The sequence below is a fragment of the Oncorhynchus keta genome, unplaced genomic scaffold (assembly GCF_023373465.1).
Source record: "Oncorhynchus keta strain PuntledgeMale-10-30-2019 unplaced genomic scaffold, Oket_V2 Un_contig_27657_pilon_pilon, whole genome shotgun sequence".
Classification (NCBI taxonomy): domain Eukaryota; kingdom Metazoa; phylum Chordata; class Actinopteri; order Salmoniformes; family Salmonidae; genus Oncorhynchus; species Oncorhynchus keta.
In genome coordinates, this window is record NW_026285639.1 from 1 (window position 1) to 16,365 (window position 16,365).

The 16,365-nt window shown below is 54.3% G+C and overlaps 1 protein-coding gene across 1 annotated transcript in view; it reads right to left on the reverse strand.

The window, feature by feature from the left end:
• Positions 1-23: 23 nt before the first annotated feature.
• The window catches only part of LOC127922917 (LIM and calponin homology domains-containing protein 1-like), a 58,322-nt gene continuing 41,980 nt past the window's right edge, over positions 24-16,365 (reverse strand). The window contains exons 5-7 of the mRNA XM_052506920.1: positions 1,324-1,354; positions 1,081-1,097; positions 24-318 (exon numbers count right to left, since the gene is read on the reverse strand). Coding sequence (XP_052362880.1) covers positions 24-318; positions 1,081-1,097; positions 1,324-1,354 — 343 coding nt within the window. The remainder of the gene's footprint in view (positions 319-1,080; positions 1,098-1,323; positions 1,355-16,365) is intronic.

The window sequence follows — 16,365 nt, forward strand, 5'->3', positions numbered from 1 at the left end:
GGCGACCACAGTGGTGTCACAGCTTAGGCCACACGCCATAGGCCGACACGCCACATGCCTGCTGACCTGCCGTAGCGAATCACAGCGGGCAGAACTTTAATCCCCGCCTTCTCCAGCCTCTGCAGCCGCCGATGTTCTTCTACTTCCCGTTTCAACACTTCCTCTTCCTGCCCAAGACCCCCCTCTTCCCCTTTAGGCTCCTCCCCATCTGGGGCCCATGTGACTGTCTTGTGGTTTCTGGAGCGGGGCCCTGGTGGTCTCTTAAAGGGACCTCCCCCCTCCCCCCCTCCTCCCTCCTCTAAGATGGGCTGAGGGAGACTGGGAGGAGGGAAGGGAAGGGAAGGGAGAGAGGGGAAGGGAAGGGCGGGAGAGGGGAAGGAGGGAGTGTAGGAGGGAGGGAGGGAGGAAGGAGGGAGGAGGGAAGGAGTTAGGGTGTAAGGAGAAGGAGGGAAGGGAGCGAGGGAGGGAAGGAGGGAGTGTAGGAGGGAGGGGAAGGAGGGAGGGAGGGTGTAAGGAGAAGGAGGGAAGGGAGCGAGGAGTATAGGAGGGAGGGGAAGGAGGGAGGAGGGAGGGAGTTAGGGTGTAATGAGAAGGAGGGAAGGGAGTGAGGGGAGGGAAGGAGGGGTGGTAGAGAGGGGAAGGAGGGAGGAGAAGGAGGGAGTTAGGGTGTAATGAGAAGGAGGGAAGGGAGTGAGGGAGGGAAGGAGGGGTGGTAGAGAGGGAAAGGAGGGAGGAGAAGGAGGGAGTGTAGGAGGGAGGGGAAGGAGGGAAGGAGGGAGGGGAAGGAGGGAGGGAAGGAGGGAAGGAGGGGTGGTAGAGAGGGGAAGGATCTTTAATAGCATGTGTGTGTGTGTGTGTGTGTGTTTGTGTACCTACCTGTGTGTGTGTGTGTGTGTGTGTGTGTGTGTGTGTGTGTGTGTGTGTGTGTGTGTGTGTGTGTGTGTGTGTGTGTGTGTGTGTGTGTGTGTACCTACCTGTGTGTGTGTGTGTGTGTGTGTGTGTGTGTGTGTGTGTGTGTGTGTGTGTGTGTGTGTGTGTGTGTGTGTGTGTGTGTGTGTGTGTGTGTGTGTGTGTGTGTACCTGCCGTGCTCTCCATCCTGGAGAATATTGTAATTAAGACCTAGATGGGGGGTGTTGTCAGAGAGAGAGAGAGGCAGACCTGGCTCTCAAACGAAGACAGGCGATGTGCAACACTGCCCACAAAATTTTTGTGAGTGTAATGTTTACTGTTCATTTCACTTTTGTTTATTATCTATTTCACTTGCTTTGGCAATGTTCACATATGTTTCCCATGCCAATAAAGCCCTTAAATTGAATACTTACATTCTTCAGTTTTCTACTGCATTCTGAGTCCCTGAAGAGAAAAGGAGAGGTCACTTTCAGTCTGTCAACTCGGTACAACAAATGTATGGGGAGTTTGCAGGCTAGCGCCCTCTACTGGTGAGGCAGGTGCTTCTACACCTTCTACACACTTCTCTCACCTACTGAGGGCCAACGGACACCGTGCCTCCTCTACTGAGGGCCAACGGACACCGTGCCTCACCTACTGAGGGCCAACGGACACCGTGCCTCACCTACTGAGGGCCAACGGACACCGTGCCTCACCCACTGAGGGCCAACGGATACCCTGCCTCACCCACTGAGGGCCAACGGACACCGTGCCTCACCTACTGAGGGCCAACGGACACCGTGCCTCACCTACTGAGGTCCAACGGACAACGTGCCTCACCTACTGAGGGCCAACGGACACCGTGCCTCCTCTACTGAGGGCCAACGGACACCGTGCCTCACCTACTGAGGGCCAACGGACACCCTGCCTCACCTACTGAGGGCCAACGGACACCGTGCCTCCTCTACTGAGGGCCAACGGACACCATGCCTCACCTACTGAGGGCCAACGGACACCGTGCCTCACCTACTGAGGGCCAACGGACACCGTGCCTCACCTACTGAGGGCCAACGGACACCCTGCCTCACCTACTGAGGGCCAACGGACACCGTGCCTCACCTACTGAGGGCCAACGGACACCGTGCCTCACCTACTGAGGGCCAACGGACACCCTGCCTCCTCTACTGAGGGCCAACGGACACCGTGCCTCCTCTAATGTAGGCCAATGGACACCGTGCCTCACCTACTGAGGGCCAACGGACACCGTGCCTCCTCTACTGAGGGCCAACGGACAACGTGCCTCACCTACTGAGGGCCAACGGACACCGTGCCTCACCTACTGAGGGCCAACGGACACCGTGCCTCACCTACTGAGTGCCAAGGGACACCGTGCCTCTACTGAGGGCCAACGGACACCGTGCCTCACCTACTGAGGGCCAACGGACACCGTGCCTCACCTACTGAGTGCCAAGGGACACCGTGCCTCCTCTACTGAGGGCCAACGGACACCGTGCCTCACCTACTGAAGGCCAACGGACAACGTGCCTCCTCTACTGAGGGCCAACGGACACCCTGCCTCACCTACTGAGTGCCAAGGGACACCGTGCCTCCTCTACTGAGGGCCAACGGACACCCTGCCTCACCTACTGAGGGCCAACGGACACCGTGCCTCACCTACTGAGGGCCAACGGACACCGTGACTCACCTACTGAGGGCCAAGGGACACCGTGACTCACCCACTAAGGGCCAACGGACACCGTGACTCACCTACTGAGGGCCAACGGACACCGTGACTCACCTACTGAGGGCCAACGGACACCGTGCCTCCTCTACTGAGGGCCAACGGACACCGTGCCTCCTCTACTGAGGGCCAACGGACACCGTGACTCACCCACTGAGGGCCAACAGACACCGTGACTCACCCACTGAGGGCCAACGGACACCGTGACTCACCTACTGAGGGCCAACGGACACCGTGACTCGCCCACTGAGGGCCAACAGACACCGTGACTCGCCCACTGAGGGCCAACAGACACCCTGCCTCACCTACTGAGGGCCAACGGACACCGTGCCTCACCGGAAGCATTATCCGTGTTTAGCTTGACCACAGTCACGTGGTTTCACCATGTCTTTGAGACGAAGGCTGTTAGCTGGGTTGGAGTTGACCACAGTCACGTGGTTTCATCATGTCTTTGAGACGAAGGCTGTTAGCTGGGTTGGAGTTGACCACAGTCATGTGGTTTCATCATGGAACCAGGTCATGTGACCAAAGCTCAGGCTGCCCTGGAACCAGGTCATGTGACCAAAGCTCAGGCTGCCCTGGAACCAGGTCATGTGACCAAAGCTCTCGACAGAGACTGGTGTCTGTATCTCATCAGAGAAGTGTAGCCAAGGCTTGGTGGGACTGACATTAGCTGTCCTCCCCAGGTGCAGTTAATACAGGTAATGAGTGGAGAACAGGAGGGCTTCTTAAAGAAAAACTAACAGGTCTGTGAGAGCTGAAATTCTTACTGGTTGGTAGGTGATCAAATACTTATGTCATGCAATAAAATGCAAATTAATTACTTAAAAATCATACAATGTGATTTTCTGGATTTTTATAATAATAATAATAATATATGCCATTTAGCTGACGCTTTTATCCAAAGCGACTTACAGTCATGTGTGCATACATTCTACGTATGGGTGGTCCCGGGAATCGAACCCACTACCCTGGCGTTACAAGCGCCATGCTCTACCAACTGAGCTACAGAAGGACCACATAGCTCTGCTGTAGTCAGTGTGTGTGTGTGTGTGTGTGTGTGTGTGTGTGTGTGTGTGTGTGTGTGTGTGTGTGTGTGTGTGTGTGTGTGTGTGTGTGTGTGTGAGATACGTAGCTCTGCTGTAGTCAGTGTGTGTGTGTGTGTGTGTGTGTGTGTGATACATAGCTCTTTGTTTTAGATTCCGTCTCTCACAGTTGAAGTGTACCTATGATAATAAAATACAGACCTCGACATGCTTTGTAAGTAGGAAAACCTGAAAAATGGTCAGTGTATCAAATACTTGTTCTTCCCACTGTATATATGAACAGTTTAAAGTTTAGTTTTGTTCTTCCCACTGTATATATGAACAGTTTAAAGTTTATTTTTGTTCTTCCCATCTGTATATATGAACAGTTTAGTTAAGTTTAGTTTTGTTCTTCCCACTGTATATATGAACAGTTTAGTTAAGTTTAGTTTTGTTCTTCCCACTGTAGATGTGAACAGTTTAGTTAAGTTTAGTTTTGTTCTTCCCATCTCGAGGAATTGGAAGATACTTTCATCTTGTGGAAATAGTGTGGAGCGAGTGATCAACTTGGTTCTTCTCATCTGCTGAATCACCAGGCAACAAACAGAAGGAAGGGGAGGACTAACAACCCAACAAGGACAACAACAAGAAGTAGGACATAGATGAACACGAAAACCAACAGAGGGACAAAGAGGAGCGGTTTCTGAGGGACAGTTCAGACCTTGATAGGGAGGAAGGGTTTCTGAGGGACAGTTCAGGCCTTGATAGGGAGAGGAGGGGTTTCTGAGGGACAGTTCAGTCCTTGATAGGGAGAGGAGGGGTTTCTGAGGGACAGTTCAGACCTTGATAGGGAGAGGAAGGGTTTCTGAGGAACAGTTCAGTCCTTGATAGGGAGAGGAGGGGTTTCTGAGGGACAGTTCAGGCCTTGATAGGGAGAGGAGGGGTTTCTGAGGACAGTTCAGGCCTTGATAGGAGAGGAGGGGTTTCTGAGGGACAGTTCAGGCCTTGATAGGGAGGAAGGGTTTCTGAGAGACAGTTCAGACCTTGATAGGGAGAGGAAGGGTTTCTGAGGGACAGTTCAGGCCTTGATAGGGAGAGGAAGGGTTTCTGAGGAACAGTTCAGTCCTTGATAGGGAGAGGAGGGGTTTCTGAGGGACAGTTCAGGCCTTGATAGGGAGAGGAGGGGTTTCTGAGGGACAGTTCAGGCCTTGATAGGGAGAGGAGGGTTTCTGAGGGACAGTTCAGGCCTTGATAGGGAGGAAGGGTTTCTGAGAGACAGTTCAGACCTTGATAGGGAGAGGAAGGGTTTCTGAGGGACAGTTCAGGCCTTGATAGGGAGAGGAGGGTTTCTGAGGGACAGTTCAGGCCTTGATAGGGAGAGGAGGGGTTTCTGAGAGACAGTTCAGGCCTTGATAGGGAGAGGAGGGTTTCTAGAGGACAGTTCAGGCCTTGATAGGGAGAGGAGGGGTTTCTGAGGGACAGTTCAGGCCTTGATAGGGAGAGGAAGGGTTTCTGAGGGACAGTTCAGGCCTTGATAGGGAGAGGAAGGGTTTCTGAGGGACAGTTCAGGCCTTGATAGGGAGAGGAAGGGTTTCTGAGGAACAGTTCAGTCCTTGATAGGAGAGGAGGGGTTTCTGAGGGACAGTTCAGGCCTTGATAGGGAGAGGAGGGGTTTCTGAGGGACAGTTCAGGCCTTGATAGGGGAGAGGAGGGGTTTCTGAGGGACAGTTCAGGCCTTGATAGGGAGGAAGGGTTTCTGAGAGACAGTTCAGACCTTGATAGGGAGAGGAAGGGTTTCTGAGGTACAGTTCAGGCCTTGATAGGGAGAGGAAGGGTTTCTGAGGGACAGTTCAGGTCTTGATAGGGAGAGGAGGGGTTTCTGAGGGACAGTTCAGGCCTTGATAGGGAGAGGAGGGTTTCTGAGGGACAGTTCAGGCCTTGATAGGGAGAGGAAGGGTTTCTGAGGGACAGATCAGGCCTTGATAGGGAGAGGAAGGGTTTCTGAGGGACAGTTCAGGCCTTGATAGGGAGAGGAGGGGTTTCTGAGGACAGTTCAGGCCTTGATAGGGAGAGGAAGGGTTTCTGAGGGACAGATCAGGCCTTGATAGGGAGAGGAAGGGTTTCTGAGGGACAGTTCAGGCCTTGATAGGGAGAGGAGGGGTTTCTGAGGGACAGTTCAGGCCTTGATAGGGAGAGGAGGGGTTTCTGAGGGACAGTTCAGGCCTTGATAGGGAGAGGAGGGGTTTCTGAGGGACAGTTCAGGCCTTGATAGGGAGAGGAGGGGTTTCTGAGGGACAGATCAGGCCTTGATAGGGAGAGGAGGGGTTTCTGAGGGACAGTTCAGGCCTTGATAGGGAGAGGAGGGGTTTCTGAGGGACAGATCAGGCCTTGATAGGGAGAGGAGGGGTTTCTGAGGGACAGTTCAGGCCTTGATAGGGAGAGAGGGGTTTCTGAGGGACAGTTCAGGCCTTGATAGGAGAGGAGGGTTTCTGAGGGACAGTTCAGGCCTTGATAGGGAGAGGAGGGGTTTCTGAGGGACAGTTCAGGCCTTGATAGGGAGAGGAAGGGTTTCTGAGGGACAGTTCAGGCCTTGATAGGGAGAGGAAGGGTTTCTGAGGGACAGTTCAGGCCTTGATAGGGAGAGGAGGGGTTTCTGAGGGACAGTTCAGGCCTTGATAGGGAGAGGAAGGGTTTCTGAGGGACAGTTCAGGCCTTGATAGGGAGAGGAGGGGTTTCTGAGGGACAGTTCAGGCCTTGATAGGGAGAGGAGGGGTTTCTGAGGGACAGTTCAGGCCTTGATAGGGAGAGGAGGGGTTTCTGAGGGACATTTCAGGCCTTGATAGGGAGAGGAGGGGTTTCTGAGGACAGTTCAGGCCTTGATAGGGAGAGGAGGGGTTTCTGAGGGACAGTTCAGGCCTTGATAGGGAGAGGAGGGGTTTCTGAGGGACAGTTCAGGCCTTGATAGGGAGAGGAGGGGTTTCTGAGGGACATTTCAGGCCTTGATAGGGAGAGGAGGGGTTTCTGAGGGACAGTTCAGGCCTTGATAGGGAGAGGAGGGGTTTCTGAGGGACAGTTCAGGCCTTGATAGGGAGAGGAGGGGTTTCTGAGGGACAGTTCAGGCCTTGATAGGGAGAGGAGGGTTTCTGAGGGACAGTTCAGGCCTTGATAGGGAGAGGAGGGTTTCTGAGGGACAGTTCAGGCCTTGATAGGGAGAGGAGGGGTTTCTGAGGGACAGTTCAGGCCTTGATAGGGAGAGGAGGGGTTTCTGAGGGACAGTTCAGGCCTTGATAGGGAGAGGAGGGGTTTCTGAGGGACAGTTCAGGCCTTGATAGGGAGAGGAGGGGTTTCTGAGGGACAGTTCAGGCCTTGATAGGGAGAGGAGGGGTTTCTGAGGGACAGATCAGGCCTTGATAGGGAGAGGAAGGGTTTCTGAGGGACAGTTCAGGCCTTGATAGGGAGAGGAGGGGTTTCTGAGGGACAGTTCAGGCCTTGATAGGGAGAGGAGGGGTTTCTGAGGACAGTTCAGGCCTTGATAGGGAGAGGAAGGGTTTCTGAGGGACAGTTCAGGCCTTGATAGGGAGAGGAAGGGTTTCTGAGGACAGTTCAGCCCTTAATAGGGAGAGGAGGGGTTTCTGAGGGACAGTTCAGGCCTTGATAGGGAGAGGAGGGGTTTCTGAGGGACAGTTCAGGCCTTGATAGGGAGAGGAGGGGTTTCTGAGGGACAGTTCAGGCCTTGATAGGGAGAGGAGGGGTTTCTGAGGACAGTTCAGGCCTTGATAGGGAGAGGAGGGGTTTCTGAGGGACAGTTCAGGCCTTGATAGGAGAGGAGGGTTTCTGAGGACATTTCAGGCCTGATAGGGAGAGCAGGGGTTTCTGAGGGACAGTTCAGGCCTTGATAGGGAGAGGAGGGGTTTCTGAGGGACAGTTCAGGCCTTGATAGGGAGAGGAGGGTTTCTGAGGGACAGTTCAGGCCTTGATAGGGAGAGGAGGGGTTTCTGAGGGACATTTCAGGCCTTGATAGGGAGAGGAGGGTTTCTGAGGGACAGTTCAGGCCTTGATAGGGAGAGGAGGGTTTCTGAGGGACAGTTCAGGCCTTGATAGGGAGAGGAGGGTTTCTGAGGACAGTTCAGGCCTTGATAGGGAGAGGGAGGGTTTCTGAGGGACAGTTCAGGCCTTGATAGGGAGAGGAGGGGTTTCTGAGGGACAGTTCAGGCCTTGATAGGGAGAGGAGGGTTTCTGAGGGACAGTTCAGGCCTTGATAGGGAGGAAGGGTTTCTGAGGGACAGTTCAGGCCTTGATAGGGAGAGGAGGGGTTTCTGAGGGACATTTCAGGCCTTGATAGGGAGAGGAGGGGTTTCTGAGGGACAGTTCAGGCCTTGATAGGGAGAGGAAGGGTTTCTGAGGTACAGTTCAGGCCTTGATAGGGAGAGGAGGGTTTCTGAGGGACAGTTCAGGCCTTGATAGGGAGAGGAGGGGTTTCTGAGGGACAGTTCAGGCCTTGATAGGGGAGAGGAGGGGTTTCTGAGGAACAGTTCAGGCCTTGATAGGGAGAGGAGGGGTTTCTGAGGGACAGTTCAGGCCTTGATAGGGAGAGGAAGGGTTTCTGAGGGACAGTTCAGGCCTTGATAGGGAGAGGAAGGGTTTCTGAGGGACAGTTCAGGCCTTGATAGGGAGAGGAGGGTTTCTGAGGGACAGTTCAGGCCTTGATAGGGAGAGGAAGGGTTTCTGAGGGACAGTTCAGGCCTTGATAGGGAGAGGAGGGGTTTCTGAGGTACAGTTCAGGCCCTGATAGGGAGAGGAAGGGTTTCTGAGAGACAGTTCAGGCCTTAATAGGGAGAGGAGGGGTTTCTGAGGGACATTTCAGGCCTTGATAGGGAGAGGAAGGGTTTCTGAGGGACAGTTCAGCCCTTAATAGGGAGAGGAGGGTTTCTGAGGGACAGTTCAGGGCTTGATAGGGAGAGGAAGGGTTTCTGAGGTACAGTTCAGGCCTTGATAGGGAGAGGAGGGGTTTCTGAGGGACAGTTCAGGCCTTGATAGGGAGAGGAGGGGGTTTCTGAGGGACAGTTCAGGCCTTGATAGGGAGAGGAGGGTTTCTGAGGGACATTTCAGGCCTTGATAGGGAGAGGAAGGGTTTCTGAGGGACAGTTCAGGCCTTGATAGGGAGAGGAAGGGTTTCTGAGGAACAGTTCAGTCCTTGATAGGGAGAGGAGGGGTTTCTGAGAGACAGTTCAGGCCTTGATAGGGAGAGGAGGGGTTTCTGAGGGACAGATCAGGCCTTGATAGGGAGAGGAAGGGTTTCTGAGGGACAGTTCAGGCCTTGATAGGGAGAGGAGGGGTTTCTGAGGGACAGTTCAGGCCTTGATAGGGAGAGGAGGGGTTTCTGAGGGACAGTTCAGGCCTTGATAGGGAGAGGAGGGGTTTCTGAGGGACAGTTCAGGCCTTGATAGGGAGAGGAAGGGTTTCTGAGGGACAGTTCAGGCCTTGATAGGGAGAGGAGGGGTTTCTGAGGGACAGTTCAGGCCTTGATAGGGAGAGGAGGGGTTTCTGAGGGACAGTTCAGGCCTTGATAGGGAGAGGAAGGGTTTCTGAGGGACAGTTCAGGCCTTGATAGGGAGAGGAAGGGTTTCTGAGGGACAGTTCAGCCCTTAATAGGGAGAGGAGGGGTTTCTGAGGGACAGTTCAGGCCTTGATAGGGAGAGGAGGGTTTCTGAGGGACAGTTCAGGCCTTGATAGGGAGAGGAGGGTTTCTGAGGGACAGTTCAGGCCTTGATAGGGAGAGGAGGGTTTCTGAGGGACAGTTCAGGCCTTGATAGGGAGAGGAGGGTTTCTGAGGACAGTTCAGGCCTTGATAGGGGAGAGGAGGGTTTCTGAGGGACATTTCAGGCCTTGATAGGGAGAGGAGGGGTTTCTGAGGGACAGTTCAGGCCTTGATAGGGAGAGGAGGGGTTTCTGAGGACAGTTCAGGCCTTGATAGGGAGAGGAGGGTTTCTGAGGGACAGTTCAGGCCTTGATAGGGAGAGGAGGGTTTCTGAGGGACATTTCAGGCCTTGATAGGGAGAGGAGGGTTTCTGAGGGACAGTTCAGGCCTTGATAGGGAGAGGAGGGGTTTCTGAGGGACAGTTCAGGCCTTGATAGGGAGAGGAGGGTTTCTGAGGGACAGTTCAGGCCTTGATAGGGAGAGGAGGGTTTCTGAGGGACAGTTCAGGCCTTGATAGGGAGAGGAGGGGTTTCTGAGGGACAGTTCAGGCCTTGATAGGGAGAGGAGGGTTTCTGAGGGACATTTCAGGCCTTGATAGGGAGAGGAGGGGTTTCTGAGGGACAGTTCAGGCCTTGATAGGGAGAGGAGGGGTTTCTGAGGGACAGTTCAGGCCTTGATAGGGAGAGGAGGGGTTTCTGAGGGACAGTTCAGGCCTTGATAGGGAGAGGAGGGGTTTCTGAGGGACATTTCAGGCCTTGATAGGGAGAGGAGGGGTTTCTGAGGGACAGTTCAGGCCTTGATAGGGAGAGGAGGGGTTTCTGAGGGACAGTTCAGGCCTTGATAGGGAGAGGAGGGTTTCTGAGGGACAGTTCAGGCCTTGATAGGGAGAGGAAGGGTTTCTGAGGGACAGTTCAGGCCTTGATAGGGAGAGGAGGGGTTTCTGAGGGACAGTTCAGGCCTTGATAGGGAGAGGAGGGGTTTCTGAGGGACAGTTCAGGCCTTGATAGGGAGGAAGGGTTTCTGAGGGACAGTTCAGGCCTTGATAGGGAGAGGAGGGGTTTCTGAGGGACAGTTCAGGCCTTGATAGGGAGAGGAGGGGTTTCTGAGGGACAGTTCAGGCCTTGATAGGGAGAGGAAGGGTTTCTGAGGGACAGTTCAGGCCTTGATAGGGAGAGGAGGGGTTTCTGAGGGACAGTTCAGGCCTTGATAGGGAGAGGAGGGGTTTCTGAGGGACAGTTCAGGCCTTGATAGGAGAGGAGGGTTTCTGAGGAACAGTTCAGGCCTTGATAGGGAGAGGAGGGTTTCTGAGGGACAGTTCAGGCCTTGATAGGGAGAGGAAGGGTTTCTGAGGGACAGTTCAGGCCTTGATAGGGAGAGGAAGGGTTTCTGAGGGACAGTTCAGGCCTTGATAGGGAGAGGAGGGGTTTCTGAGGGACAGTTCAGGCCTTGATAGGAGAGGAAGGGTTGCTGAGGGACAGTTCAGGCCTTGATAGGGAGAGGAGGGGTTTCTGAGGGACAGTTCAGGCCCTGATAGGGAGAGGAAGGGTTTCTGAGAGACAGTTCAGGCCTTAATAGGGAGAGGAGGGGTTTCTGAGGGACATTTCAGGCCTTGATAGGGAGAGGAAGGGTTTCTGAGGGACAGTTCAGCCCTTAATAGGAGAGGAGGGGTTTCTGAGGACAGTTCAGGGCTTGATAGGGAGAGGAAGGGTTTCTGAGGTACAGTTCAGGCCTTGATAGGGAGAGGAGGGTTTCTGAGGGACAGTTCAGGCCTTGATAGGGAGAGGAGGGGTTTCTGAGGGACAGTTCAGGCCTTGATAGGGAGAGGAGGGGTTTCTGAGGGACATTTCAGGCCTTGATAGGGAGAGGAAGGGTTTCTGAGGGACAGTTCAGGCCTTGATAGGGAGAGGAGGGGTTTCTGAGGGACAGTTCAGGCCTTGATAGGGAGAGGGGGTTTCTGAGGACAGTTCAGGCCTTGATAGGGAGGAAGGGTTTCTGAGGGACAGTTCAGGCCTTGATAGGGAGAGGAAGGGTTTCTGAGGGACATTTCAGGCCTTGATAGGGAGAGGAAGGGTTTCTGAGGGACAGTTCAGGCCTTGATAGGGAGAGGAGGGGTTTCTGAGGGACAGTTCAGGCCTTGATAGGGAGAGGAAGGGTTTCTGAGGGACAGTTCAGGCCTTGATGGGGAGAGGAGGGGTTTCTGAGGGACAGTTCAGGCCTTGATAGGGAGAGGAGGGGTTTCTGAGGGACAGTTCAGGCCTTGATAGGGAGAGGAGGGGTTTCTGAGGGACAGTTCAGGCCTTGATAGGGAGAGGAGGGGTTTCTGAGGGACAGTTCAGGCCTTGATAGGGAGAGGAGGGGTTTCTGAGGGACAGTTCAGGCCTTGATAGGGAGAGGAAGGGTTTCTGAGGGACAGTTCAGACCTTGATAGGGAGAGGAGGGGTTTCTGAGGGACAGTTCAGGCCTTGATAGGGAGAGGAGGGGTTTCTGAGGGACATTTCAGGCCTTGATAGGGAGAGGAGGGGTTTCTGAGGGACAGTTCAGGCCTTGATAGGGAGAGGAGGGGTTTCTGAGGGACAGTTCAGGCCTTGATAGGGAGAGGAGGGGTTTCTGAGGGACAGTTCAGGCCTTGATAGGGAGAGGAGGGGTTTCTGAGGGACAGTTCAGGCCTTGATAGGAGAGGGAGGGTTTCTGAGGGACAGTTCAGGCCTTGATAGGGAGAGGAGGGGTTTCTGAGGGACAGTTCAGGCCTTGATAGGGAGAGGAGGGGTTTCTGAGGGACAGTTCAGGCCTTGATAGGGAGAGGAGGGGTTTCTGAGGGACAGTTCAGGCCTTGATAGGGAGAGGAGGGGTTTCTGAGGGACATTTCAGGCCTTGATAGGGAGAGGAGGGGTTTCTAGAGGACAGTTCAGGCCTTGATAGGGAGAGGAAGGGTTTCTGAGGGACAGTTCAGGCCTTGATAGGGAGAGGAAGGGTTTCTGAGGGACAGTTCAGGCCTTGATAGGGAGAGGAGGGGTTTCTGAGGGACAGTTCAGGCCTTGATAGGGAGAGGAAGGGTTTCTGAGGGACAGTTCAGGCCTTGATAGGGAGAGGAAGGGTTTCTGAGGACAGTTCAGGCCTTGATAGGGAGAGGAGGGGTTTCTGAGGTACAGTTCAGGCCCTGATAGGGAGAGGAAGGGTTTCTGAGAGACAGTTCAGGCCTTAATAGGGAGAGGAGGGTTTCTGAGGGACATTTCAGGCCTTGATAGGGAGAGGAAGGGTTTCTGAGGGACAGTTCAGCCCTTAATAGGGAGAGGAGGGGTTTCTGAGGGACAGTTCAGGGCTTGATAGGGAGAGGAAGGGTTTCTGAGGGACAGTTCAGGCCCTGATAGGGAGAGGAAGGGTTTCTGAGAGACAGTTCAGGCCTTAATAGGGAGAGGAGGGGTTTCTGAGGGACATTTCAGGCCTTGATAGGGAGAGGAAGGGTTTCTGAGGGACAGTTCAGGCCTTAATAGGGAGAGGAGGGGTTTCTGAGGGACAGTTCAGGGCTTGATAGGGAGAGGAAGGGTTTCTGAGGTACAGTTCAGGCCTTGATAGGGAGAGGAGGGTTTCTGAGGGACAGTTCAGGCCTTGATAGGGAGAGGAGGGGTTTCTGAGGGACAGTTCAGGCCTTGATAGGGAGAGGAGGGTTTCTGAGGGACATTTCAGGCCTTGATAGGGAGAGGAAGGGTTTCTGAGGGACAGTTCAGGCCTTGATAGGGAGAGGAGGGTTTCTGAGGGACAGTTCAGGCCTTGATAGGGAGAGGAGGGGTTTCTGAGGGACAGTTCAGGCCTTGATAGGGAGGAAGGGTTTCTGAGGGACAGTTCAGGCCTTGATAGGAGAGGAAGGGTTTCTGAGGGACATTTCAGGCCTTGATAGGGAGAGGAAGGGTTTCTGAGGGACAGTTCAGGCCTTGATAGGGAGAGGAAGGGTTTCTGAGGGACAGTTCAGGCCTTGATGGGGAGAGGAGGGTTTCTGAGGGACAGTTCAGGCCTTGATAGGGAGAGGAGGGGTTTCTGAGGGACAGTTCAGGCCTTGATAGGGAGAGGAGGGTTTCTGAGGGACAGTTCAGGCCTTGATAGGGAGAGGAGGGGTTTCTGAGGGACAGTTCAGGCCTTGATAGGGAGAGGAAGGGTTTCTGAGGGACAGTTCAGACCTTGATAGGGAGAGGAGGGGTTTCTGAGGGACAGTTCAGGCCTTGATAGGGAGAGGAGGGGTTTCTGAGGGACATTTCAGGCCTTGATAGGGAGAGGAGGGTTTCTGAGGGACAGTTCAGGCCTTGATAGGGAGAGGAGGGGTTTCTGAGGGACAGTTCAGGCCTTGATAGGGAGAGGAGGGTTTCTGAGGGACAGTTCAGGCCTTGATAGGGAGAGGAGGGGTTTCTGAGGGACAGTTCAGGCCTTGATAGGGAGAGGAGGGGTTTCTGAGGGACAGTTCAGGCCTTGATAGGGAGGAGGGTTTCTGAGGGACAGTTCAGGCCTTGATAGGGAGAGGAGGGTTTCTGAGGACAGTTCAGGCCTTGATAGGGAGAGGAGGGGTTTCTGAGGGACAGTTCAGGCCTTGATAGGGAGAGGAGGGTTTCTGAGGGACAGTTCAGGCCTTGATAGGGAGAGGAGGGTTTCTAGAGGACAGTTCAGGCCTTGATAGGGAGAGGAGGGTTTCTGAGGGACAGTTCAGGCCTTGATAGGGAGAGGAAGGGTTTCTGAGGGACAGTTCAGGCCTTGATAGGGAGAGGAGGGGTTTCTGAGGGACAGTTCAGGCCTTGATAGGGAGAGGAGGGGTTTCTAGAGGACAGTTCAGGCCTTGATAGGGAGAGGAGGGGTTTCTGAGGGACAGTTCAGGCCTTGATAGGGAGAGGAGGGTTTCTGAGGGACAGTTCAGGCCTTGATAGGGAGAGGAGGGGTTTCTGAGGACAGTTCAGGCCTTGATAGGGAGAGGAGGGTTTCTGAGGGACAGTTCAGGCCTTGATAGGGAGAGGAAGGGTTTCTGAGGGACAGTTCAGGCCTTGATAGGGAGAGGAGGGGTTTCTGAGGGACAGTTCAGGCCTTGATAGGGAGAGGAGGGTTTCTGAGGGACAGTTCAGGCCTTGATAGGGAGAGGAAGGGTTTCTGAGGGACAGTTCAGGCCTTGATAGGGAGAGGAGGGGTTTCTGAGGGACAGTTCAGGCCTTGATAGGGAGAGGAGGGTTTCTGAGGGACAGTTCAGACCTTGATAGGGAGAGGAAGGGTTTCTGAGGGACAGTTCAGGCCTTGATAGGGAGAGGAGGGGTTTCTGAGGGACAGTTCAGGCCTTGATAGGGAGAGGAAGGGTTTCTGAGGGACAGTTCAGGCCTTGATAGGGAGAGGAGGGTTTCTGAGGGACAGTTCAGGCCTTGATAGGGAGAGGAGGGTTTCTGAGGGACAGTTCAGGCCTTGATAGGAGAGGGGAGGGTTTTGAGGGACATTCAGGCCTTGATAGGGAGAGGAGGGTTTCTGAGGGACATTTCAGGCCTTGATAGGGAGAGGAGGGTTTCTGAGGGACAGTTCAGGCCTTGATAGGGAGGAGGGGTTTCTGAGGGACATTTCAGGCCTTGATAGGGAGAGGAGGGGTTTCTGAGGGACATTTCAGGCCTTGATAGGGAGAGGAGGGGTTTCTGAGGACATTTCAGGCCTTGATAGGGAGAGGAGGGTTTCTGAGGGACAGTTCAGGCCTTGATAGGGAGAGGAAGGGTTTCTGAGGGACAGTTCAGGCCTTGATAGGGAGAGGGGGGTTTCTGAGGGACAGTTCAGGCCTTGATAGGGAGAGGAGGGTTTCTGAGGGACAGTTCAGGCCTTGATAGGAGAGGAGGGGGAGGGACAGTTCAGGCCTTGATAGGGAGAGGAGGGGTTTCTGAGGGACAGTTCAGGCCTTGATAGGGAGAGGAGGGTTTCTGAGGGACAGTTCAGGCCTTGATAGGAGAGGAAGGGTTTCTGAGGGACAGTTCAGGCCTTGATAGGGAGAGGAGGGTTTCTGAGGGACAGTTCAGGCCTTGATAGGGAGAGGAGGGGTTTCTGAGGGACAGTTCAGGCCTTGATAGGGAGGAAGGGTTTCTGAGGGACAGTTCAGGCCTTGATAGGAGAGGAAGGGTTTCTGAGGGACAGTTCAGGCCTTGATAGGGAGAGGAGGGGTTTCTGAGGGACAGTTCAGGCCTTGATAGGGAGAGGAGGGTTTCTGAGGGACAGTTCAGGCCTTGATAGGGAGAGGAGGGGTTTCTGAGGGACAGTTCAGGCCTTGATAGGAGAGGAAGGGTTTCTGAGGGACAGGCCTTGATAGGGAGAGGAGGGTTTCTGAGGGCATTTCAGGCCTTGATAGGAGAGGAGGGTTTCTGAGGGACAGTTCAGGCCTTGATAGGGAGAGGAGGGTTTCTGAGGGACAGTTCAGGCCTTGATAGGGAGAGGAAGGGTTTCTGAGGGACAGTTCAGGCCTTGATAGGGAGAGGAAGGGTTTCTGAGGGACAGTTCAGGCCTTGATAGGGAGAGGAGGGGTTTCTGAGGGACAGTTCAGGCCTTGATAGGGGAGAGGAGGGTTTCTGAGGGACAGTTCAGGCCTTGATAGGGAGAGGAAGGGTTTCTGAGGGACAGTTCAGGCCTTGATAGGGAGAGGAGGGTTTCTGAGGGACAGTTCAGGCCTTGATAGGGAGAGGAGGGGTTTCTGAGGGACAGTTCAGGCCTTGATAGGGAGAGGAGGGGTTTCTGAGGACAGTTCAGGCCTTGATAGGGAGAGGAGGGTTTCTGAGGGACAGTTCAGGCCTTGATAGGGAGAGGAGGGTTTCTGAGGGACAGTTCAGGCCTTGATAGGAGAGGAGGGTTTCTGAGGGACAGTTCAGGCCTTGATAGGGAGAGGAAGGGGTTTCTGAGGGACAGTTCAGGCCTTGATAGGGAGAGGAGGGTTTCTGAGGACAGTTCAGGCCTTGATAGGAGAGGAGGGGTTTCTGAGGGACAGTTCAGGCCTTGATAGGGAGAGGAGGGTTTCTGAGGG